At 39.1% G+C, this 24698-nt stretch overlaps 1 protein-coding gene across 2 annotated transcripts in view; it reads right to left on the bottom strand.

Moving 5' to 3' along the window:
- The window catches only part of usp2b (ubiquitin specific peptidase 2b), a 47265-nt gene that overhangs the window by 3846 nt on the left and 18721 nt on the right, over positions 1-24698 (bottom strand). The window contains exons 1-4 of one of the 2 annotated variants that reach the window (XM_083531914.1): positions 5191-5663; positions 848-898; positions 575-698; positions 123-234 (exon numbers count right to left, since the gene is read on the bottom strand). In XM_083531914.1, coding sequence (XP_083388040.1) covers positions 123-234; positions 575-698; positions 848-898; positions 5191-5349 — 446 coding nt within the window. In that variant the 5' untranslated portion in view covers positions 5350-5663. Of the gene's footprint in view, positions 1-122; positions 235-574; positions 699-847; positions 899-5190; positions 5664-24698 lie in introns of those variants that run through there. The other variant, XM_083531913.1, reaches the window with a different exon arrangement.

The raw sequence follows: 24698 nt of genomic DNA, 5'->3' as shown, positions 1-24698 counted from the left end.
TCTACTCACAATCTACTCAGTTAGACTAATTTCAGTTAGTTCATAAATCATTTAACTGATGACACAGACAGTATAGCAAGGGTAATTAGCACACTGACATGATCTGAAAAGCAGCGACTTACTTGTAGCCCATGAAGCGTGGAGCGTACTTCTGAATCTGAGTCTTGAAGTCAGAGGGACTGATGGCTTCGTTGCTTGCTGATGTCCACAGCGTCTGAGTGAGCTTGGCAAACTCTAAAAATGCATATGTGAATATTATAAAAATCCAAATCGGATTTGAATGTGATCTAGATTCAAATCGAAACCTGCGTGCAAAGTGCTATATAAATAAAACAGAATTAAATACTTTGTAATACTTGAAACGGATAAACAATAGGCAATAAAAATTAAAATAGACACACGTGAAGAATTTATAGAAATCTTTATGGTTCTCAGAATTAGATTTCTATTCATAGCAGCATTTTAAGATGACAAATAATGAAAATATATTTCACTATGAATCAAAATCCAATTGGTAGAATTTTCCATCCCTATCTGATGCCTGTGATTGTCACACATATGGATGTGCACATACCCTCCATTAGAGCCGCCTTGGTTCTGCAGTTGTTGTTGAGGTCAGTACGGTGTGTGTTGCGCAGACAGTAGTCACGCAGGTCGTGTGTGTTACTCAAACACTGCAGAATGGAGTTCATGAAGCACTGTGGAAAGAGTGAGCTACTTATTCAGTTGTCATCAATAATCCATGTCATTAATAATCAATGTGGTAAATATTTTCCAAGCTAACCTTTGGGTGGTAATTTATACAGTAATCTATTCATTAATGTATGCATTCATGTGGAGTACTTACAGTGTTTCCCAGATTCCTTAAACCCACAAGTCCCAGAGCATTCTTGGAGTTCTAGAAGAGAAAGAACAGAAAGAAATAGAGATTATGATAATCAGCTGAGTTTAGGCAACCGCAAACACTTTTCAGCCAATATAGCATTACAGTAATAAAGCTCGACTCCATTCTGGATATATGTGCTATTGAGCACGCAGAAGAAGCCAAATGTGGTATACCAATGGTACCAGTGACTGTTAGGTTGTGCATTATATCACAAGAGGACCCCGTGAGCTGTTTCTGATTCCTTGAGAAATGCCCATGTTCTTGACATTTTACCTCAACTATTTATGTATTGCAACTCAATTACAATTTTTAATTAACATTTTTGATTAATTTAAATCAATACACTTATATTTAAAGCCTGTTTTGGTTATGAAATGTATCCAGTGATTTGTGTTTTTATTTAGCGTCCAATGCTTTACGCTTAGTGATACAGGTACTGCTGCAGGGGTGGGCATGCTGTAATGGTGACGAACACTGATGCTGGAGCCTGTGTGTGAGCTGTGAGCTTTGATTCCTCTTAACTGCATGTGGGCAGATTTGAAAAGAGACCCCGCTGGTCATCACTTCTCCTAAACAAACAGGCTCCATCTGCCGCATCACAACATGCGTGGCAACAAAAACAACACGCTGTTTATTAAACCGAGGATTAGTGTACAGTAACAGAGCGGCTGTGCTGATATAACTGTAGTTATGGAGGTAACGCTTGCGCCATTTTCTCCGGAGATTTAGATTCCAATGACAGTTAGTTGAAAACAAATATACACACAAAATGTGGGAGGACCACACAAATACGTTCATGTGCTCTGGCAGTGATAAAGAAGGAATCTAAGTTTAATTTTATTATATTAATTATAAATTTTATCATAAATCCAGTAGCTATCTCACCAGACAAGCAGAAGTTCTTGTGTGTGGACTAGGTTAAAATGGTAGCTAATTATTTTCATACCTGCCTGTTCCTGATTTAAAATAAAAAAACTGCCTGTCTTCTATGCATGCTACTTAATCAGTCTAGATCTGGTCTCTGTCAGATTGCTCAGTTACTACATAAATGTATGTTCCCACCACTGTGTAAGTTTAAAGCTAGCCTGCAAATGAAAGAAAAAAAGTCTATATATAGTATAGAGAAGTTTTTTTTAAAACCTCTTTTCTTCTGGTTGTTTAACCTACTTATGCAAAGATTGTTTATTTATTTATAGAAAAGAGGTCAGTGTACCGGTGATTGAAAAATGTTACAGTACAGTTCAGTGGACCAGTTCGGTAACAATCAGTCGGTTCCTGCAGATCTGATATCACGCCTGGAACTATTGCAACTTTCTTGGAATTCCCAATGTCTGTTCCAGGTTTAGTTCCAGTCCATTGAAAAATAACAGGTAAGGGCACTACTGCAGAGAGACTCATGGTCAGTTTTCCACTGATTAATCTCTTACACATAACTGTGTCCATAGCCTATTACAATGTGGAAAAGTAGTTTTCTCTCTCTCTCTCTCTCTCTTTCTCTCTCTCTCTCTCTCTCTCTCTCTCACACACACACACACACACACACATATACACACACGCACGCGCTCACGTGCTCCTGCTCAGACTGAGAGGCAGTGTGGCATTGAAAGTTTTCATCCCTTGCTCTTTACTGCAGAATTAAGTTCAGCTACAATAGAGAAAACTGTTCAGCATTGATTGACTGTGCAAGATTTAAGTAAATCAACTGACTTCAATGTGTAGGAAAGTATGATTTCATTTGACCCTGATGGGTTAGTCATGCATGACTCAACTTAGTCACTTCAAACAATCAATAGCAACTGCTCGTGCCTCTTACACCTCCACAGTAATCAGATGCCTCATATGAGCACCTCTGGCTGCTGCGCCCAAACTCCCTAACACACCCAATGTCGGTTACTAGGTTATACTGTTCATCACACCAGGGTGGAGGTGTGTGTCAGTCATTTTCAGCTCACCTGACATCATGATTGTATGAATAGATGACAACATTGGAGTGGGCTGACACCTGGAATAATGTATGATTCAAATAAAAAAATTTTTAATAAATAAAAGTGCCAAAAGATTATTGTTTGGTCTCTGTAATTATAGTTAGAGCTAAGGCTAGCAAAGGAAGCATCCCACAAAGACATTACTACACTTACACAGTTTGATAAAGTATCTTACAATTTTGAACTTCGCTGCTTTGGGCATTCAGTAATTGCATTAATATATGTATGTTTGCATGTTTGTATGAGATCTAGGTCTCCTTCAGCTTCATCACCACCCAGTTCTCTATGACAGGGGGCTAAGCCCAGGAGCAGCCTGCTGGCACTGCCATTGGGAGGGCACATTGTGCCGTTCACTCATTGGGAGGCAGCAGAGTAGCAGTGAAACTGATTGGACTTAATCCTAAAAGCCTAGGGCTCTATGCAAATTGGCTGGCAGGAGCTGAAAGAGAGTAAGGAGGAACATTGTGTCCTTAACCTGAGATTATACAACATGTCACATGCAGGCTAAAGAGAGCTTATGTTGCCAACCCGCATCACTTTCTATCCAACACACACACATAGCCAAGTGAGCATGTGGCCAAACGCTCAAACAGGTCCATGGCTGTTACTGTACACCCATCATTTCGTTTTCTAACAAAACATCAATTTGATATAGAAATAGTTTGATATAGGATGCTTTTCCTGGACAGACTGCTATATAAACAATGCACAATGCCTGGGTGAGCACACTAATAGTTAGGTGACTGATAACACACATTCCTCCACAAGGGAGCCTCTCAGCTGCCCACCAAATCATCCGGATTATGTAACAGCATGCTCTCATCATTTTAGGAAATACATTCACTAAGCTCAGGCTTTTACGCAAAATGAAATGCTTTCTTATAAATACAGCAAAGGCAAGTTAGGTTATTGCCACCCAGGATGCTGATAAGACTTTCCAAATCAAAGATCAAACATGTTCAAGCAAGGCCTGGCAATTTCTGCAATGTGAGCGTATACTGACAAAGTCAAACTCGGGCTGAAATGCCAAATAAACTGACCTTCAAATCAAATGTGTGTTTGATTAGGATTTTATCTGATATGGAAAACGGTACATGAAGTGCTCGACACAGTGAAACATTTCTGAGGACATTTCATGACATTAAGCAGTCCTTAAGTACAAACAATATTTTCCTGTAGTCCAGCTCCTTTAAGATGCATTTTAGCATTTCACCTGCTCTAACACACTCATGCTACTCTACTAAAAGATTTGTTAATGAACTGATGAAGTGAGTCAGATGTGTTAGAGCAGTCAGAATTTTAATTTTACCATTTAGGAAGACTATACCAGTAAATGAATAAGCCTGTACTCCTACGTCATCATTATTAATATTCCATTAACTGCCCCTATCAGATACAAAGGGTCCATTTCCCCCCAAGCTTGTCAAGGCACCTTCAAAAGTTGTACATAAGGTCCAACGATATCCCTTGATAATGTTCTATACAATTATGTTCCACTAATTTAAAGTACAAGTGATGTACCGCTGAGGGTACCAGCCTAGCAACAAGTGCTTGCGCCTTTAAATCCCATTTTATTTCCTGAAGTGACTACAGAAAATGTACAGTATTACTCTAGAGCTCACAGGGTATTTTAACTATTCACTTGTTGAGGGTGCATACCTCTTCTTTATCTACTTCTGCATAACAATGAAATAGTTGCATACACCTACAGTTTAAAATATTATATAGGTGCATTGTTGCTTTTCACAAGATAGATGTATGCTTCCAGGTATAATGGAGGTAAACAGTGTACACCCAGGCTGCCTGTGTGAATCCATCCACAGTTTCTTGGGAGTTTTAAAGGTACACTGGGTCGCAATGCACACGACTGTCTTAGCTACAGTTTGGTAGATTGCAATTTTGTGTGTTACAGAAAGTATGTAACAGGGATTTAAGGTCAGTTTTCAGCATTTTCTCGGCGCAGATGCGCAGTAGAGAGTGCGCAGTAGGCGTTTGCACAAAGTGAAAGCAGCACAGAGGTGCGCCAAGAGCATCCACGATCATGATACTGGATTAAGAAACAACTAAAACTGAAGGGTTTTTTTCTTGTACACGTCTAACGCATTCATTCTTTTCACGTAATAAGTAATCACACGTTAAGACAGAGTTGGTTACAGGTAGGGGACAGGTTTTTTTTTCGGGCTGCATGGTTCTAAAGCCAGGTGTGGGAACTGTTGACACCCCAGACAAAGATTACGCACTAAGTCTGGGTGGAAAGTCGACCTAAGAATACTAAGAAAAGGGTGAAGGGAGAGACGGACACGGGGACAGACGTCTTACCTTCGCTTGGTTAATGAGCAGACCGACGAAAGTGGACACCAGCATTGAGCGCGACACCGACGCACTTTTACTGCGCGCCTCCGCTTTGCTGAAGGGGAAAACGGACGCCGGAGGCTCCTCGGGCACCGTCACCGTGTACGACTGACGCAGGCTGGGCATGGTGACGATAAAACCGACCTTAAACACGAATGAAATCTCTTTGCGGTTATATGCGCTTAAGTCTGCAAGTCAGGGACGCTGTTGATCTCGTTTTCGGACAGATGTTTGTCGGCTGATGTGGTTACATGGCCAGTGTCCTTGAGCTCGAGTTGAAGCGAATGTGCAATGCATTCACTAAAAAATAGCAAATAAATAATGTAGAAAAGATGGACAGTAGTCCCTGTAGTCCGGGTTTGTCTCAGAGCGGTAGAGGACACTAATCGACAGGTCGGCGCGCCGCGGTTAGCCTTTAACTCGGAGCGCGGTCCCGCCCCCTCGAGCCTGACGTCACGGTGCTGTTTTGACGTCAGCAAGCGGAGGACGAGCCGAGACGCATTTTTCTCCCAGTGACGGTGTTCGGTTTTTATGTTCACCGTTTGTCCGATTAACTCCGTGTAGATGAGCTCACATGTATCTTCACTCAGTTCAGGGAAGTGTCCCTAATGCGGTTCTGATGTGTATGACTGTCCTGCACTAATGAACCAGCAGGAACAAACCACCAAACTGTGCTGGAATCTGAAGCCTCCAGCACCACACTTCGACTGCTTTGGCTTTTAGCTCTCTGAGTCATCCGCAGAAGTGCAATTGCTTCTGTAGTATTACACAGGTGCGTGTGAAAGTGCACACTCTCCAACAAAGCACACACACATGCACAAGCCCAGCTAAAAAAAGACATATAATACATAGTCTCAAACACCACATCTACTAAAGGTGTGTCAGTAAATAGTTCTGGAAAGCCACAACCTTTCAGAGATTTGGGTCTCACCCCAAGAACAACCGTATAAATTTATGCCTGACTCATTTCAATGGTCACACGGGTCAATAGGGTCAAAAACCATGATGCAGTTGTGGACATCAATAATATCTGAGGGCTTTGTGGGCTTTCTATCAGCATGTTGTGAGCAGACAGCACAAAACCAAAATTATAGAAATGCCACGCAAGAAATGAGTGCAGACACAGAAAAGGATGTTGATTATTCATACTATCTGCCCATTTCACTATCTTATAACCTCACAGTACACAAGCAATTTTTGTCTGTCCATCATAAATCATCATATAAAAATGCACATTAAATGACACCAGTAACCAACCAACTAATAGAGTGGCATGCCATCTTCCAGTCTCTGCTCTGTTGTTGCTTGGAAGACATGAATTAATTATTTTTTATTATATTGATATTTGTTTATTATATTAACAATTGCAGCTTACAGTATTTATTTATTTTTATCGAAATCATGATTCTTGACCAAGAAACCTTCTTGGTCAAGAATCACAATCTTTGGCATCGTTGTCAGTGAGGCTCATAAATGTGGACTGGGAATGAGAGTGAGTCAGTGTAGGTGCCATCAAAAAAATTACCTCTGCATGCATTTCTACTTCGACAGTTTCTCAGATACTATTATTGTCAGGCAAGTATGTGTTCATTGCTCCTTCATGACAGGAATTCAGAATTAATTAATCTGCATTGTGTGCCCAGACCAGAAGGTTCATTACATTTAGCTCTTCACCACATGCAAGAGTTGTGCCGCCTTTGTCAGGGACAGCTGAAAAGGTAATTATGCACCCATCAGGAACAGGCTTACTCCTTCTGTTCCTCCAGCTGTGTGGGCAGGCATCGGTCTCAGGTATTTTGGATACTCAGAAGTACATCTGTTGCATGTGTATTCAACAAAAAACAAAAGGGTTATATCCTTTACTGAGGATTTGTTTCCTGAAAAATTATGTTTAGATGATGCAAAATACCTATATCTCCCCTAAAATGATTTAAAGGAACACTTCACAATTTTCCAACTAAATTTTTTTAATCTTTATTACAGACCATAATAAACAAAATATTGTGAAAATATTCTACAAGACCTGCAATTATAAATTAGTTTCTAAATGACAAAATCTTCACCCAGCAGTGAATTGATAATCCATTTTCCTCCATTTGTGTTAATAAATGCATTCACTGAGAAAACATCACTCAGGATTTTGCTTATGTAAGGCTTGTTTGAAGCGAATGATTCTGACCAACAATGATGGATGTGACAAACACAGCTCTGCAATGACTAAGCTGTGTTAAAAATAAAAGAAAATTCAAAGAGAGTGAGAGATTGAGAAACATGAAAAGCTTTGACTCTGCATAGCTAAGCATGGAGCCAAAATCACATAGGAGCACATTAACTGTCTCTGTGTAACAGTTACATTATGCAGGGCTGTGCAAAGAAAAGACAAAGTAACACCAGCTGCCTCCCTCCCTCTTCCTTTTCTTCAATTTCTCACTGAATGTAATGACCCTTTCATGCAGAACAAACACAAGATACAAAAATACAACCCTGCAGTGATCTTAGCCTGAGTTTATTAAACAAACAGCCTGCCAATGACAAGTGGACAATGATTGAGCACATTTATCCCTGTGTTTGGCCTTGATGCAGGTTTTGAGCTACAGAACAATAGGTCTGGTTTTTATAGCCTTGCACACATCCTTCTGCATCCCTGGGCACTGGGCACAAAGCAGGAAAACACCGTTTATGCGATTCGTATGAAAGGGTAATTTAGAGTAACTAATCCACCTACTGGCCAGCCTGTACAGGAAGGCTAAAAGTTAATCAATAAACAGGAAAAAAAAAGAACCCAGTCAAGTCTTTATTTTTTTTTTCATCAAAACTCATTTCTCTGCAATGGAAATTGGTTTTTCCATGAAGGTCCAAATGGATAAGCTTTCTGCTTCTTTGCAGGTGATCTGATTGTCAGATAGCTCAAGGACCACACCATGGTCCTCATCCTGCTGTCCACCAACAGACTGGTTAGAATTTAAAAATAAAGGTTTGTTTGCTTAGTCATATTTGGTTGTTGCACTATTGCATGTTAGCTTGCCTAGTAATGCTTAAGCTATGCACCACACACACACACACACACACACACACACACACACACACACACACACACACACACACACACACACACACACACACACGTTTTTCGAGACAGATGCATGTTCCTTTTTTTATATAGGAAACTGTAGAATCTGGAGGAAACCCACAAAGATATGATAAGAATATAAATCTGCATGGGCAGTAACCAGATATCAGAATTCAACCACTGACTTTAGAGCTGTGATACTGATAGATCATGCATGGTATGACTACGAACACAAACTAACAGGGTAAAATGGTCGGTCTGAGCTATTGATAAGATAAAAGGGGCATTGTGGTAAGTAGATATGGAAGTGCTAATTTTGGAATTTCAGTTAGTAGTCGATATTGTGTCAGCTTTATTGTAACTTCCAAAGTTTATAATAGTCCATACTCAATTTACCAAAACATTATATGAAACATTTTACTGGCTCATCATTCTATTCTTTATAATTGAAAATATCAGTCATAAAGAGTTTACCTCCAGCATCTTTAAAGCTAATCTTAGAAACAAATGACAAAATCAAGCTGAATCCCAAATGGCTTCCTTTTAATTTAAGCCTACTACATATTGAGTAATATAATAGCATTCCATCAATGTTTGTCTGATACCTGAGTAACATGACTAACATTTAAAACATTTAGTATAAACCAACAAGCAGGACTAAAATTGTCAAAAGTGCATCCTGATCAACTGAATGCTGGTGGACCACATCATTCTTTTTTGTCTCTTTTCTTTCAGATGCAAAAGGGGTGAGAGAGATAAGATCAGTCATTACTGGTTTTGTATGAGCATTGCCTTAACTCATAAGAGCAAATTACCAATAACGAACATTTAAAATAGTATTTATTCATTTATTTTTTTGCCTTTTACTCGAAGTGGTTTACCCCCAGCATCTTTAAAGCTAGTCTTAGAAACAAATGACAAAATCAAGCTGAATCCCAAATGGCTTCCTTTTAATTTAAGCCTACTACATATTGAGTAATATAATAGCATTCTATCACCAACTAAATGTATTACACACTCAACAAAATTACTATAAAAAATTCTGCCAAGTTGATCATGATTTCTTGAAGGACAAGAAGTAAAAAGGTAGCAGAATTATTTGTTGAATATTCTGGAACACTGAGCCTCTTCAGATATGTTCAACCATTAAACTTCAATCAAGGTGGTCTTTTACTGCACAATTCTGAGCAACACAAATCATTACATGCTCATGTGAATTTGAGTTGTTGACTATAGTTAAATATGGCCAATTTTACATGTTTTATGGTCCGAATGCTGGCACAAATATTAAATTACTTACAGGTGGGAAGAATCATGAAGCACTGTTACTAATGAGAGCTTTAAAAAGATGATGGATCATTGCAAAGCAGTATGAGATGGCACCATATTTTATTGTCAGGTTGGCAGCAGAGGGGACCCAAATAACATCTGGCTTGTGGTGATACATTTCCACTAATTGCGAAAAAGCAACAGGCGGAGCAACAGATGGGCTCAAGTCGAAAGCTTGTAGTGACCTATATGGTAGGTTTAACCGAAAGGTCAGTCAGTGGCAATGTAACAAACTTCTTATATGTGTAGATATGCAGGAATGCTGCAGATGAACCACGCTGGTGTGGATGATGTGTGGGCTGCGTTGTTCATTAAAAAAAAAAAAAGTGAGAAAGCAGTGGATGCTGTATTTAGGCAGAAATTGAAACAGTGTGCCTTCACCTTGATGCTGCCAGCATACACACACTCAGACACATACACGCAGACACACACGCGCTGAAAAAAAAAAGGAGATATGTCGGGGATATGTGTGCACGACAAGCTTAATCTATTATAAGCTGCGGCACAGACGGAGTGATGTCACCAAGACCACTGCAGTGACTCAGTCTGGACCCGCCAGTCGAAAATAGAAACACAACATTGCACTGACCTCTAAAAGACTCCACAATGGCTCACGGCGCATGCACTGCAACAACATTCACAAAAATCACAGTGACGTAAATTGCACGTCACGGACTCATAGCAGCCTACATATGTGCAATGAATAAGACAAAGCATCAGGTTGCATTTATAGCCATGTTCCAAATAACCATGCTACACACATCTAAAACCGACTGTCACATACTCGCACAAGTCACATGACTATCAGAGAGCCATGTGATGAAGAGCAATAGCACTGTAATGTAAACAGACCTCCAATGTCTCTGTTAAGATGCTAATTAGCAGCCAGTAATTCTGTAGGAAATTAGATAACTAAAGAATCAAAGTCAAATAATGAGAAATTCACTGGTAATGCAGCTTTATTAAAATACAAGAAAACAAAGTGTAAAATTTTGAAATGTTTGTCTGATACCTGAGTAACATGACTAACATTTTAAACATTCAGTGTAAACCAAAAAGCAAGACTAAAATTGTCAAAAGTGCATCCTGATCAACTGAATGTTGGTGGACCACATCATTCTGTTTTGTCACTTTTCTTTCGGGAGCAAAAGGGTTGAGAGAATTTCTCTTCTAAGCAGATATCTTATTTTAGCTCCCTGAATGTGAAGAGAGCTTTGAGTGCTCTGACTTACTTTTAAATAGATCAGAATTTGAGGTTTTAATGGATTACAGCTGAATGCAACATTTCTTGAATAAACCACTTTTTTTGAAAAAATTATGTAAAAATGATTTCATATAATATCAGCAGTGAAGACATTTGGCTGAAATTAACATGCATCTGTCACTTAATAAAACTAATTACTGTGATTAAAATAACTTGCTGCAGCAATTCTAATGATTATCATTCTAATGATTAAGAAAGTAAACAGTATCTGGATTACATTATACAGCAAACATACAGCAATAAAATGTAGCTATAATGTAGCTCTGCACTATGCATGATATGAGTCAAATGACAGCTGAGAATCACATGATTCCTGGTGAATGCTTGAAAAGTATTTTATCTGTTGAAGATTTGCATGTTTTATTGTGTTAAACGTTTAACTAAATCCCTCATTGAGTCAATAGCACATGGCATGTAAAGGGCCCTTAAAACATGAGTAAAGATTTTCTGGTCTCGTAAAACAAAAGAAGAGTAGAGCGATATATCTAAAAAAAAAAAACAGAATAACCAACTGGTTAATACCATCCTATAGTGAAGCATAGTGGTTCTCAGTGTAAGGGATAGGAACACTCCCAGTTTATGCTTAAACCAGCACCACATATTGAGAAGATTCCTGGAGTAACTTAAGTAATTAGAATACAGAAAATTGTTTAGTTCATTTAATTCCACACGGAGCACTGGGTTTCATGTAGACCCCTGCAAACCACCTGCTGCTACGCACCACCTGCTAAACTCTGGAGTGCTCTGGACAGGAAACACAGAAGATGCTGCAGAATAAAAAAATTGAGGAATAGGAAGAAAACATTGAGAGGAGAAGATTCATATGAATGCCCATTTTTGACATTTAAAAAAAAGTTCCGCCTCCTTTTTTTTTTTTTGCAATTCCAATTTCTTTTCTGGTAATTCTGAGTTTTTCTTTCTCTCACAATTCCCTTGCAACTGCGACTTTATTTCTCGCAATTCTGTCTTTATTTCTAGGGGCAAAAATTCAGGCCGAAGAAAATGCAAGAAAGTTTCCAAAGGATCATTTCAATCTAAAACATAAATAAAACAACAAATCTTGAAGGGTTTGTGGGCCTCTTTTATGAACTCTGATCTTTGGTTAATCTTTAGTTTTTTCAATTTTCAATTGGATTTAATTCAGGTGATTGGCTGGGCCATTCTAGCAACTTTATTTTCTTTCTCTAAAACCAATTAAAAGTTTACTTGGCTGTGTGTTTGGGATCATGGTCTTGCTGAAATGTCCACCCTCGTTTCATCTTCATCATTCTGGTGGAACATTTTTTCATTCATACTTCCGTCAATTGTATGAAGTTTGCCAGTATTGTATGCCGTATTGGGCAGGAACAGTGGTCACTGGAGCCTCAGGAGCATGTTTAACTCGACTGAGAGAGAGAGAGAGAGAGAGAGAGAGAGAGAGAAAGAGAGAGAGAGAGAGAGAGAGAGAGAGAGAGAGAGAGAGAGAAGAGGGTGACAGGAAGAGAAGGATATGGATTATTAAGTGTACCTATTGTTGCATGAGAGTTAAAGTCACTGTGCAGTTTGGACTCCGGCAAGACTCGCTATGGCAGCATAACTAAAAGGGAGAACCAGAAGGCAAAACAGACATGAGGGATCTCTGGGATAAGAGACGGCCCACCACACCACCATCAACAAACCTGAGTGAACACGTGAATGTGAGGGGACGACAGCGTACAAATATCCCAGTTCACCAAACACTCTATATCAATGTTCCCTCCAGATCTGAGCCTTTACCTGAGAAAAAATCTACTGATTAAAGGCTTGACTGAATAAATATGTTTTCAACCTCGACTTGAACACTGAGACTGTGTCTGAGTCCCGAACACTGGTTGGAAGGCTGTTCCATAACTGCGGGGCTTTATAAGAGAAAGATCTGCCCCCTGCTGTAATCTTCATTATTGGAGGAACCAACAGATAGCCAGCACCTTTTGATCTAAGTAGGCGTGGAGGATCATACTGGTACAGAAGTTCACTCAGATACTGTGGTGCGAGACCATTAAGTGCTTTATATGTCAGTAGTAAAATTTTATAATCAATGCGAGATTTGATTGGGAGCCAGTGTAGACTGATTAATACAGGGGTGATGTGGTCATATTTCCTAGATCTAGTGAGGACTCTTGCTGCTGCATTCTGAACTAACTGAATCCATCTCGGGGAGTTTTTCCTTGCCACAGTCGCCAGTCGCCACCGGCTTGCTCATCAGGGACAAACTTACTCATAAAGAACATATTCATTTTTAATCACCGCATTATCTGTGTAAAGCTGCTTTGAGACAATGTTCATTGTTAAAAGCGCTATACAAATAAAAATGAATTGAATTAAATTGAAATTGAATATGCCGAAAAGCAGCCCCACACCATGATGTTCCCACCGCCAAACTTCACTGTTGGTATGGAGTTTTTTCGAGTGATGTGCAGTGCCATTTGAACCTTTAGAAATATATTTACTGAGAAAAATTGTGACATGTTCCATACTTGTTTTACCCACTGTATATATATATACACACACACACACACACACACACACACACACACACACACACACATATATATATATATATATAGAGCCATGGTGTAATTATTAATGCAGCCAATATATGTTTTAACACACACATACACAAAAGGCACATATACACACAGAAGAAGGCACATTATTGGTTATGAGAACTGAAATACAGTGAAACTTGCGTCAGCAGTCTTTAAGCCTCCTCCGGATGTTTGGCCAGCAGCACTCTTATTATTTTGACTGTATACTCCAGTATTTTGAATTTGCAATGATGCAATAACCATCTGGGTCAAATTACTGACCATCAGTTTTAGGCTTACTTCTTTATATTTTTACTTGATTAAAGATATCATTAGCCTCAACCCATGTTCACAACCCATGTTCAGTCTTTCCGCATTTCAAACAGACTTTAATATGTGGTTTATGACACTCAGTCTGTCACATGTTAACAAAATAGAAAGACAAAAAGATGTGCCAGTGCTAAAAAAAAAAAGGCAAGAAGCTTTATACTTGTCATGTGTACTTCAGAGCACAGTGAAATTATATCTTCACATATGCCAGCAATGTTGGGATGCTGGAGTCAGTTATCTGGAGCACTGTGGGTTTAGGGCCCCAAGAGTGTCAGCTTGGTGATACCAAGGCTTGTACCTCAGACCTGCCAATTAGTAACCCAGAGCCTTAACTACTGTGCAACCACCTCTAATAGTTCAAAACAATAGTGTCGTAAGAACATTCCTGTTCTACTAAATTCAAAGAAGTCATTCTCAATGTGCACCACAATGGTATGTGTAATAAGTTACTTCACACATTCTGTGTTGTTAATCTGTGCTTCAGCACACTTTCAAGGGTCACGTTTTCAACCTACCAGTTTCCGGGCCGGATCTTACCACATCTATTAAAACTGTAAAGCTCTGAGACAGCCACCTAATTTAATCAAGTTATTTCCACAAAACTAGAAAGTCAAGTCAAGATCCAAGAAGTCAAGAAGCTTTTATTCATATTTCAACCATATATAGCTTGAACCAGAACCAAAACCCTGGTGCTACATAAAACAACATAGAACTACATCACACAACATAGAGTTACATAAGAGAACACAAAGCTAAAGTTGTTTTGTCGCATCTATTGCATCGTGTGCAAACTAGTGCAAACGGTAAAGTGTAATTCAGTGATGGCAAGGCATGTAATATGTAAGAAATTACTGCCTGGAAGTATGGGGGATAGTAAAGACAATCAAATACAGACTCTGTTGCACAAAATAGAGCGAAATACAATAAATAGGTTATTTGGATAACATACCGGTAGAAGCATGGAGATGTTTAGGAGAGATGGCAGTGGAGTTTTTAACAAGATTGTTTAACAGGATTTTGGAAGGTGAGAGGATGCCTGAGGAATGGGGAAGGAGTGTGCTGGTACCGATCTTTAAGAACAAGGGAGATGTGCAGACCTGCAGTAACTACAGGGGAATAAAGTTCAGTCACACCATAAAGTTATGGGAAAGAGTAGTGGAAGCCAGGCTGAAAAAGAGGTAACCATCTGTGAGCAACACTATGGTTTTATGACGAGGAAGAACACCAAAGATGCATTATTTCCTTTGAGAATGTTGATGAAGTATAGAGAAGGTCAGAAGGAGTTGCATTGTGTGTTTGTGGATTTAGAGAAAGCGTATGACAGGGTGCCAAGAGAGGAGTTGTGGTATTGTATGAGAAAGTCAGGTGTGTCAGAGAAGTATGTGAGGGTGGTGCAGGACATGTATGAGGGCAGTGTGACAGCAGTGAAGTGTGCAGTAGGAACGACAGACTGGTTCAAGGTGGAGGTTGGACTGCATCAAGGATCGGCTCTGAGCCCTTTTCTGTTTGCAGTGGGGATAGACAGGTTGACGGACGAGATCAGACAGGAGTCTTTGTGGACTATGATGTTTGCAGATGATATTGTTATTTGTGGTTAGAGTAGGGAGCAGGTTGAGAAGAGCCTGGAGAGGTAAAGGTACACACTGGAGAGAAGGGGAATGAAAGTCAGTAGGAGTAAGACAAAGTACATGTGTGTGAATGAGAGGGAGGGCAGTGGAGTGGTGCGGTTGCAGGGAAAAGAGGTGGTGAAGATGGAGGAGTTTAGGTACCTGGGGTCAACAGTGCAAAGTAATGGAGAGTGTGTTAGAGAAGTAAAGAAAAGAGAGCAGGAAGGGTGGAGTGAAAAGAGAAGAGTGGCAGGAGTGATTTGTGGTAGAATAGTGTCTGCAAGAGTGAAAGGAATAGTTTATATGGTGGTGGTGAGACCTGCTATGTTGTATGGTTTAGAGACAGTGGCATTGAGCAAAAGACAGGAGGTGGAGCTGGAGGTAGCAGAGCTGAAGATTTTGAGGTTTTCGTTGGGAGTGACGAGGATGGATTAGAAATGAGTTTATTAAAGGGACAGCGCATGTAGGACGTTTTGGAGATAAGGTGAGGGAGGCAAGATTGAGATGATTTGGACATGTGCAGCGGAAGGACGTGGGGTATATCGGTAGGAGAATGCTCAGGATGGAGCCACCAGGAAGGGGGAAAAGAGTAAGGCTAAGGAGGCGGTTTATTGATGTGGTGAGGGAAGACATGCAGGTAGTTGGGTTGAAAGAGGCAGATGTAGGGCACAGGGGGGTATAGAGACAGATGATCCGCTGTGGCGACCCCTAATGGGAGAAGCCGAAAGAAGAAGAAGAAGAAAAAGAAGATTATTTGGCACTTTACAAGTAGATTGCATACAGTATCTCACAAAAGTGAGATTTCAGCAACAATTTTTGTAGATCTTCTCAAGGGACAATACTATAGAAATAAAACTTGGATATATTTTAGAGTAGTTAATGTGCAGATTTATAGCAGTACAGATTTACTGCCCTCTGAAAGTAACTCAACATACAGTCATTATTGTCAAAATAGCTGCCAACAAAAGTAAGTACACCCCAAGTGATAACAGTTGTAGGTCGCATAACCATGCAATGCCACAGGTCTTATTCTTCATGTTAATGTTTTTTGTCTGCTCATAGAAAATAACAAAAACAATCCCAGGTTCCTTTTCAGTACAGTCGCTAAATTAACAACAAATCAGGGATCTGAAAAATGTGTTCCATCACAGTTTAGTAGTGAAGACTTTATGAATTTCTTCACTGAAAAAATAGATAACATTCGAAAAACAATTGTGGCAGTTCAACCTCTGACAGCATCTCCCGACACAATCGTACTTACAACCCCACAACTACACTGTTTTACATGTATAGGACAGGAAGAGCTGTATGATGCTATTATGAAAGCTAAATCAACAACATGTCAGTTAGATCCAATTCCCACTAAACTACTGAAGGAAGTGTTATATACAGCTGGTGAGCCTCTTTTAAATATTATTAACTCCTCACTATCGTTAGGTCATGTCCCTAAATCCCTCAAGTTAGCAGTTATTAAGCCCCTCATTAAAAAACCTAATCTGGATCCAAACACGCTATCGAATTACAGACCAATTTCAAATCTCCCATTTATGTCTAAGATTTTAGAAAAGATTGTCGCTGCCCAGTTATGTAACCACTTGCAGGAGAACAATATCTTTGAAGAGTTTCAGTCAGGTTTTAGGCCCCATCATAGCACAGAAACTGCTCTAGTTAAAATCACTAACGACCTGTTTTTAGCTTCAGACCAAGGCTACATCTCCCTATTAGTTTTACTAGATCTTAGTGCTGCGTTCGACACTATAGATCATGATCTTCTCCTCGATCGCTTACAGAATTACATCGGTATTCAGGGACAGGCATTAAGCTGGTTTAAATCCTACCTGTCCAATCGTTACCATTTCGTAGATTTAAATGGAGAGCTATCCAGGATAATGCTAGTAAATTATGGCGTGCCACAAGGGTCAGTTCTGGGACCCCTGCTTTTTACAATATACATGCTTCCATTAGGAAATATTATTAGAAGGCATGGAATTAGCTTCCATTGTTATGCTGATGATACCCAGCTATATATTTCATCCAAACCAGGCGATACAGCTCAATTAGCTCGCATAACTGAGTGTGTTGAAGAAATAAGAGATTGGATGACCCATAACTTTCTGCTATTAAATCCTGATAAAACGGAGATTTTGCTCATCGGCCCAAAAAATAGTACACAGAAGCTCCAGCATCTCAGCCTGCATTTAGACGGTTGTTCTGTAACTACTAGTTCAACGGTAAAAGACCTGGGAGTTATTTTAGACAGCAACTTATCTTTTAAAAATCACATCAATCAAGTTACAAAAACAGCCTTCTTTCACCTTAGAAATATTTCTAAGCTAAGAAATATGTTATCTATATCTGATGCAGAGAAGCTCGTCCATGCGTTTATGACCTCTAGAATAGACTACTGTAATGCATTACTAGGTGGATGTCCTGCATCATTAATAAACAAGCTTCAGTTAGTTCAGAATGCAGCAGCAAGAGTTCTTACTAGGTCAAGAAAATACGATCATATAACCCCAATCTTATCGTCCCTACATTGGCTTCCTATTAAGTTTCGAATAGACTACAAACTACTGCTACTCACTTTTAAAGCACTAAATGGTTTGGCTCCCATGTATCTATCTAGTCTCTTAACACGCTACAATCCGTCACGCTCCCTGAGATCTCAAAACTCTGGGCTTCTAGTAGTTCCTAGAATAGCAAAGTCCACTAAAGGCGGTAGAGCATTTTCACATTTAGCTCCTAAACTCTGGAATAGTCTTCCTGACAGTGTTCGGGGTTCAGATACACTCTCCCAGTTTAAGTGCAGATTAAAAACATATCTTTTTAGCAAAGCCTACACATAACACACATCACACACATCACATCACAACCTTGTGCTCCAGAATATATGATCACATGCACATTATCAACTTGTGCTGTTAATATCATGAACAGCAGCTACGCTAATTCCTCTCCACTGCTTCTCTTTCTCTCCCCATCCCGAGGCTTCCTGAGGTTTGGCCAGCTCCAGTCACGTCCCACCTCGTGAAGATTATGGACCTATGGATGATCATGGAGAAGTAGATGCCGAGTGTTTAAAGGCCCTGGCATGGAGAAGCTGATGCTGGATCTATGATGATCACAAATTGTTCTGTATTGTTGAAAAATTTATGACCAAACTTTTGATGTCACCCATATGAGGATGGGTTCCCCTTTGAGTCTGGTTCCTCTCAAGGTTTCTTCCTCATATCATCTAAGGGAGTTTTTCCTTGCCACTGTCGCCACGGCTTGCTCATCAGGGACAAACGCACACCATTCACCTTCACTGTTGTTTTCTGTAAAGCTGCTTTGAGACAATGTCTGTTGTGAAAAGCGCTATACAAATAAACTTGACTTGACTTGACTTGACTTGCTTGACAAATATGTGTATCTTGTATTAGAGCAGTTAAAATGTAATGCTTTGAGTACAATTCTCTCATACTGACCAATGGATGTTCATCATGGCACCTCATGGCAAAGAACTCTCTAAGGATTTAATCATTTGAATTGTTTCTTTCCACAAGATGGTCCGGTATATAAGATCAGTAACACCCTGAAACCGAGTTACAGTAAAGTGGCTAGGGGCATACAGATTTGTTCGAGACTGGTTCCCTCTCGGAACAGGCCTTGCAAGGGTTGATCAAAAAAGTTGAGTCCTCCTGCTGTGCGTCAGGTTTAGAAGCTGACTTCAAAAAACAGAGGCATGAGTGCTGGAAGCATAGCTTTAGAGGTGGCAGAAGTTGAAGGTCCACTTGTCAGTACTCAGACCATATGCCACACACTGCAACAAGTCAGTTTGCATGGCCTTTGTCCCAGGAAGGTAGCCTCTACTGAAGCTGGCTCACAAGAAAGGCCGCCAACAGTTTGCTGAAGACAACCTGTCCAAGAGAATGAATTACTGGAACCATGTCCTGTGGTCTGATGAGACTAATATAAACTTGTTGGGCTCAGATGGTGTCCAGCATGTGTGGTGATGCACTGGTGAGAAAAACCAAGAAAATTGTGTCTTGCCTACAGTCAAGCATTGTGGTGGTAGCATCATGGTCTGTGGCTGCATGAGTGCTGCTGGAACTGTGGAGCTGTGGTTCATTGAGGTAAATTTAGGATTCCAACATGTATTGTTCCATTCTGAATCATATACATATGTATGTATGTATGTATGTCAATAGTACAGTCAATAGCCCTATTAGTGTTCCTACAACTACTGTACAAATCCATATTATGGCAAAAAAAAACTCAGTTAAGGAGAAAAAAAACTCGGAAAAGACAGTCCAACATTACTTTAAGAAATGAAGGTCAGTCAATAAAAAAAATGTAATGAACTTTAAATGTATCCTCATGTGCAGTCTCCAAAACCATCAAACACTATGATCAAACAGGCTCTCATGAAGACTGTCCCAGGAAAGGAAAACTAAGAACTACCTCTGCTAAAGAGGATAAGTCTACTAGAATTACCGGCCTTAGTAACCACCAATTCACCTAAATACTTCTCGGAGTTCAACTAGAGGTCATATTTCAACATCCAATGTTCAGAGGAGACTGCAGAAGTCAGGCCTTTATGGTCGAATTGCCGCAAAGAAACTATTACTTTAAAATCTATACTGCCTATATTGTTATACAAGCTGCACACTGACTACTTCTAAAATACATTAAAATTTCATTTTTTATGGTATTTAGTATTGTCCCTTGAGTAAATTTTCATTTGGTTGCTGAAATGTGAAAGATGTACTCACTTTTGTGATATACTGTGTGTGTATATATATTTATATATATTGTATATATACTGTATAATACATAATAATATATAATAGATAAAATATAATATACAGTGAGGAAAATAGGTATTTGAACAACCTGCTATATAGGCAAGTTCTCCCACTTAGAAATCATGGAGGGGTCTAAAATTGTCACAATGTATGATTTTTTAACTATTTATTTGTATGATACAGCTGCAAATAAGTATTTAAACACCTGTCTATCAGCTAGAATTGACCCCCTTAAAGAACTGTAAGTCTGCCTTTAAAATGTCCACCTCCACTACATTTATTATCCTAAATTAGATGCACCTGTTTGAGGTCGTTAGCTGCATAAAGACACCTGTCCACCACATACAATCAGTAAGAATCCAACTACTAACATGGCCAAGACCAAAGAGCTGTCCAAAGACACTAGAGATAAAATTGTACACCTCCACAAGGCTGGAAAGGGCTACGGGGAAATTGCCAAGCAGCTTGGTGAAAAAAGGTCCACTGTTGGAGCAATCATTAGAAAATGGAAGAAGCTAAACATGACTGTCAATCTCCCTCGGACTGGGGCTCCATGCAAGATCTCACCTCGTGGGGTCTCAATGATCCTAAGGAAGGTGAGAAATCAGCCCAGAACTACACGGGAGGAGCTGGTCAATAAAAATAGCTGGGACCACCGTTTCCAAGGTTACTGTTGGTAATACACTAAGACGTCATGGTTTGAAACCATGCATGGCACGGAAGGTTCCCCTGCTTAAACCAGCACATGTCTAGGCACGTCTTAAGTTTGCCAATGACCATTTGGATGATCCAGAGATGTCATGGGAGAAAGTCATGTGGTCAGATGAGACCAAAATATAACTTTTGGGTCAGAATTCCACTAAACGTGTTTGGAGGAAGAAGAATGATGAGTACCATCCCAAGAACACCATCCCTACTGTGAAGCATGGGGGTGGTAGCATCATGCTTTGGGGGTGTTTTTCTGTACATGGGACAGGGCGACTGCACTGTATTAAGGAGAGGATGACCGGGGCCATGTATTGCGAGATTTTGGGGAACAACCTCCTTTCCTCAGTTAGAGCATTGAAGATGGGTCGAGGCTGGGTCTTCCAACATGACAATGACCCGAAGCACAAAGCCAGGATAACCAAGGAGTGGCTCTGTAAGAAGCATATCAAGGTTCTGGCGTGGCCTAGCTAGTCTCCAGACCTAAACCCAATAGAGAATCTTTGGAGGGAGCTCAACCTCCGTGTTTCTCAGCGACAGGCCAGAAACCTGACTGGTCTAGAGAAGATCTGTGTGGAGGAGTGGGCCAAAATCCCTCCTGCAGTGTGTGCAAACCTGGTGAAAAACTACAGAAAAAGTTTGACCTCTGTATTTGCAAACAAAGGCTACTGTACCAAATATTAACATTGACTTTCTCAGGTGTTCAAATACTTATTTGCAGCTGTATCATACAAATAAATAGTCAAAAAATCATACATTGTGATTTCTGGATTTTTTTTTAGATTATGTCTCTCACAGTGGACATGCACCTACGGTGACAATTTCAGACCCCTCCGTGATTTCTAAGTGGGAGAACTTGCAAAATAGCAGGGTGTTCAAATACTTATTTTCCTCACTGTATATATAGGTAAACAGGTAATGTCACTTGTAGTTGAGAAATGCCAGTCCCATTTTCACCATCTGTTCATTGAGCTAAACATCCTAGAATAATGATCTACACAAACTGCAATTGGGGAATTAAATTAATTAATTATCCATGCTCATGATTAGTGATGCTAAAATCTTCTACAAAGCTGAATAAAAAAATTCCAATCAATTTTAAAAAGCTAATTTTGTATAATTCTACTATACATTTCATCATGATATTTGTCTATTTTTTGAGCAAGCTGATGTGTTAAACATCAGATATGTGATGGTTAGCCCAACAGCTGGGAAGATGTAAGTTGCTACATTAAATCTTAGCTCTGCCTATGCTTTCATATCCAGTTTATTTGGCTTAAAGTGACTGCCTAATATTGATGCCAGCACAAATATCGATACAATTAAAGGTTCTTAATCCATATGTTTTGGTAGTAAATAGACAAGATGACTAGTAAATATAGAATAATATTCTTGGAACAAAAAGGGGACAAAATAAAACAGCTCACTGAAATACTGCTCACTGAAACCAGAACATATACACAAAAACTATTTGCATTTCAGAGATACAATATAAGGCATCCACATGTACTCAGTGGTAAAATCATGCTATACATTCTATCTTCTACATGATTAAGATTATTATTTTCTTTTAATATAATTAAATAACAGTATTAAAAAAAAATGTAAAGACATTTTTTTATAGAAAAATGAAACCATAAATATAAGACACTTTCACCAGGACTGTTTATCATGCATTATCAAATATACATACATTGTTGGAGATTTTTTCTTCAAAGCAGGGCCAAACGAATGACTCCGTAGGTCACAAGACTTTGTGTCCTTTGCTCTGCTCAGAGGTCAGATAATGGCAAAATTCCTCAAGTTGTGCTGTGTTCAAGACATTTCTGAGAAAGCAAAACTTGCAGCATTTGTAATCTGACCTGCTCCATGGCTTTATCGTAGTACCAATCTAACAGCTGAGGCAGTCATGCTCTCATTAGAGCAGAGAGACAGAGAGATATGTATAAAGAAAGACAAGCAGAAAGAGAATTAATTCAGCAAGTGAACTTTTAGTAAATGGCTGTAGTATGCTGTATTAGTATCTAATGGTATAGTTAAACTAAGATTTCATAGACAGATACTGAAAGGTTATTTGTGGTCTTAGTGTTTTGATTTTTTTTTTTACTAAATCTTTTCCACACTTTTATCTCATGAAGGCAAGTTGAAAAAGAAAGCTGGTACACTTCCTGTAATATGGTTTTTTCCCCTTTACTGTCCACTATTCAAATTTTGTCTACAATATTTTATTCTTATACATTACATTTTCTGTAGAAATTTCAGTAATTCTGTGGTAAATAATTCACATGGACTTGTATAGCAGAGGCACTATATAAAAATTTCAACACTTTTCCACTGCCGGATGTCACCTCGTCTTTTGTGTCTTTTTATCTAGATGATTTTCTGCTCACCACGGTTGAATAGAGTGAATACTTGAGTTATGTTAACATTTGTGGCCGTTTAAACCCATCATTCCCACAAATTCCATAAGTAATAATTTGAGTTCAGGCAACACAGATTTTCTTTTAAATACTTCATTAAGACTCTTGTTATTATTACTATTATATCAGGAGCAACAGATACTAATATAGCAAAAAACGTAATGGCTGTTAGTGAAGAAGGCCTTGATAGTTTCCTCATGCAGCTGATAAACTCAGAAGCTCCCAGAATAAGCAAGTGTCAAACCCAATAAAGTAAAAAAAAAAGAGCTTTGGTGATAAAAAAACAACAACCCAATTCATTACTTCCCATTCTATTTGAACATTCCAGAGTCACACAGACTGAGCCTCTGACTGCATTGGCTTGCAAATAAGCTGGAACATTTCTAGAGGCATTATAGATTTATGTACCTCATAGACTCCCACATTTTAACACAGTGCAGAATTAAACAGTAACATTTCACAGAAGTGTTGCCAAAGGAAATCCTCAAGTACTTTGACCTTAGTTGAGCTGGTAAAAGTTCAACTGCAAGTTCTGCCTGTTATGCAATAGCAAAGATTCATTAAGAAGCCATGAAACAGCATTGTACTCCAGTGAGTATGTATGTGCAATAAGTGTAATGTGCATATACAACCCCAATTCCAAGAAATTCGAGACACTGTGTAAAATGTAAATAAATAAAAACAGAATGCAATGTTTTGCAAATCCCATAAATCCATATTCTATTCACAATAAAACAAGCAATAAAAATCTAATGTTTAGGAAAAATTCAAGTAATTCTGAATTTGATGGCTGCAAAAAGGCCATGTCTACCACTTTGTAGTATCACTACTTCTGTCTGTATATTTCTTTCAGACATTCATGGAATTACTCTCTCTCGCTCTGGCCACAGTATATAGATCCCCAGGGTCTTACTTTTTTTTTTTTCTAGAGTTTGCTTATATAATTTGCCCTCTTGGTCAATTCTGATAAATTGCTGCTTGTAGGAGATTTTAATATTCACGTAGATGATGCAAATGATGCCCCAGGACTACCATTTGTGGAAACCTCTTTGGGGTTAAACAATACATCACTAGACCGAGTCATCATTTTAATCACACGCTAGACTTAATAATATATTCCACAGAGCAGATGTCACTGATATAGATATTTTACCTCAGAGTGATATTACAGACAATTACCTCATATTGTACACACTACCGGTAGAGCAAACTAGCCCACATTATAGACTTGATAGGACTATTGTTCCACTAAGGACAGATTAATAGGTAACCTGCGTGATGCATATCAACATATTACTAAACCCCTAAATGCTAATGATCTTGACAAAATATCTAACAACATAGGCACTATCCTCATAGCCCACATCCGATTAAATAATCTGGGAAAAAAATAGAGAAAAACTAAATTAGAGGTTTT

This window comes from Silurus aristotelis (assembly GCF_946808225.1).
Source record: "Silurus aristotelis genome assembly, chromosome: 26".
NCBI classification, from domain to species: domain Eukaryota; kingdom Metazoa; phylum Chordata; class Actinopteri; order Siluriformes; family Siluridae; genus Silurus; species Silurus aristotelis.
This window is presented reverse-complemented; position numbering and strand designations above follow the sequence as displayed.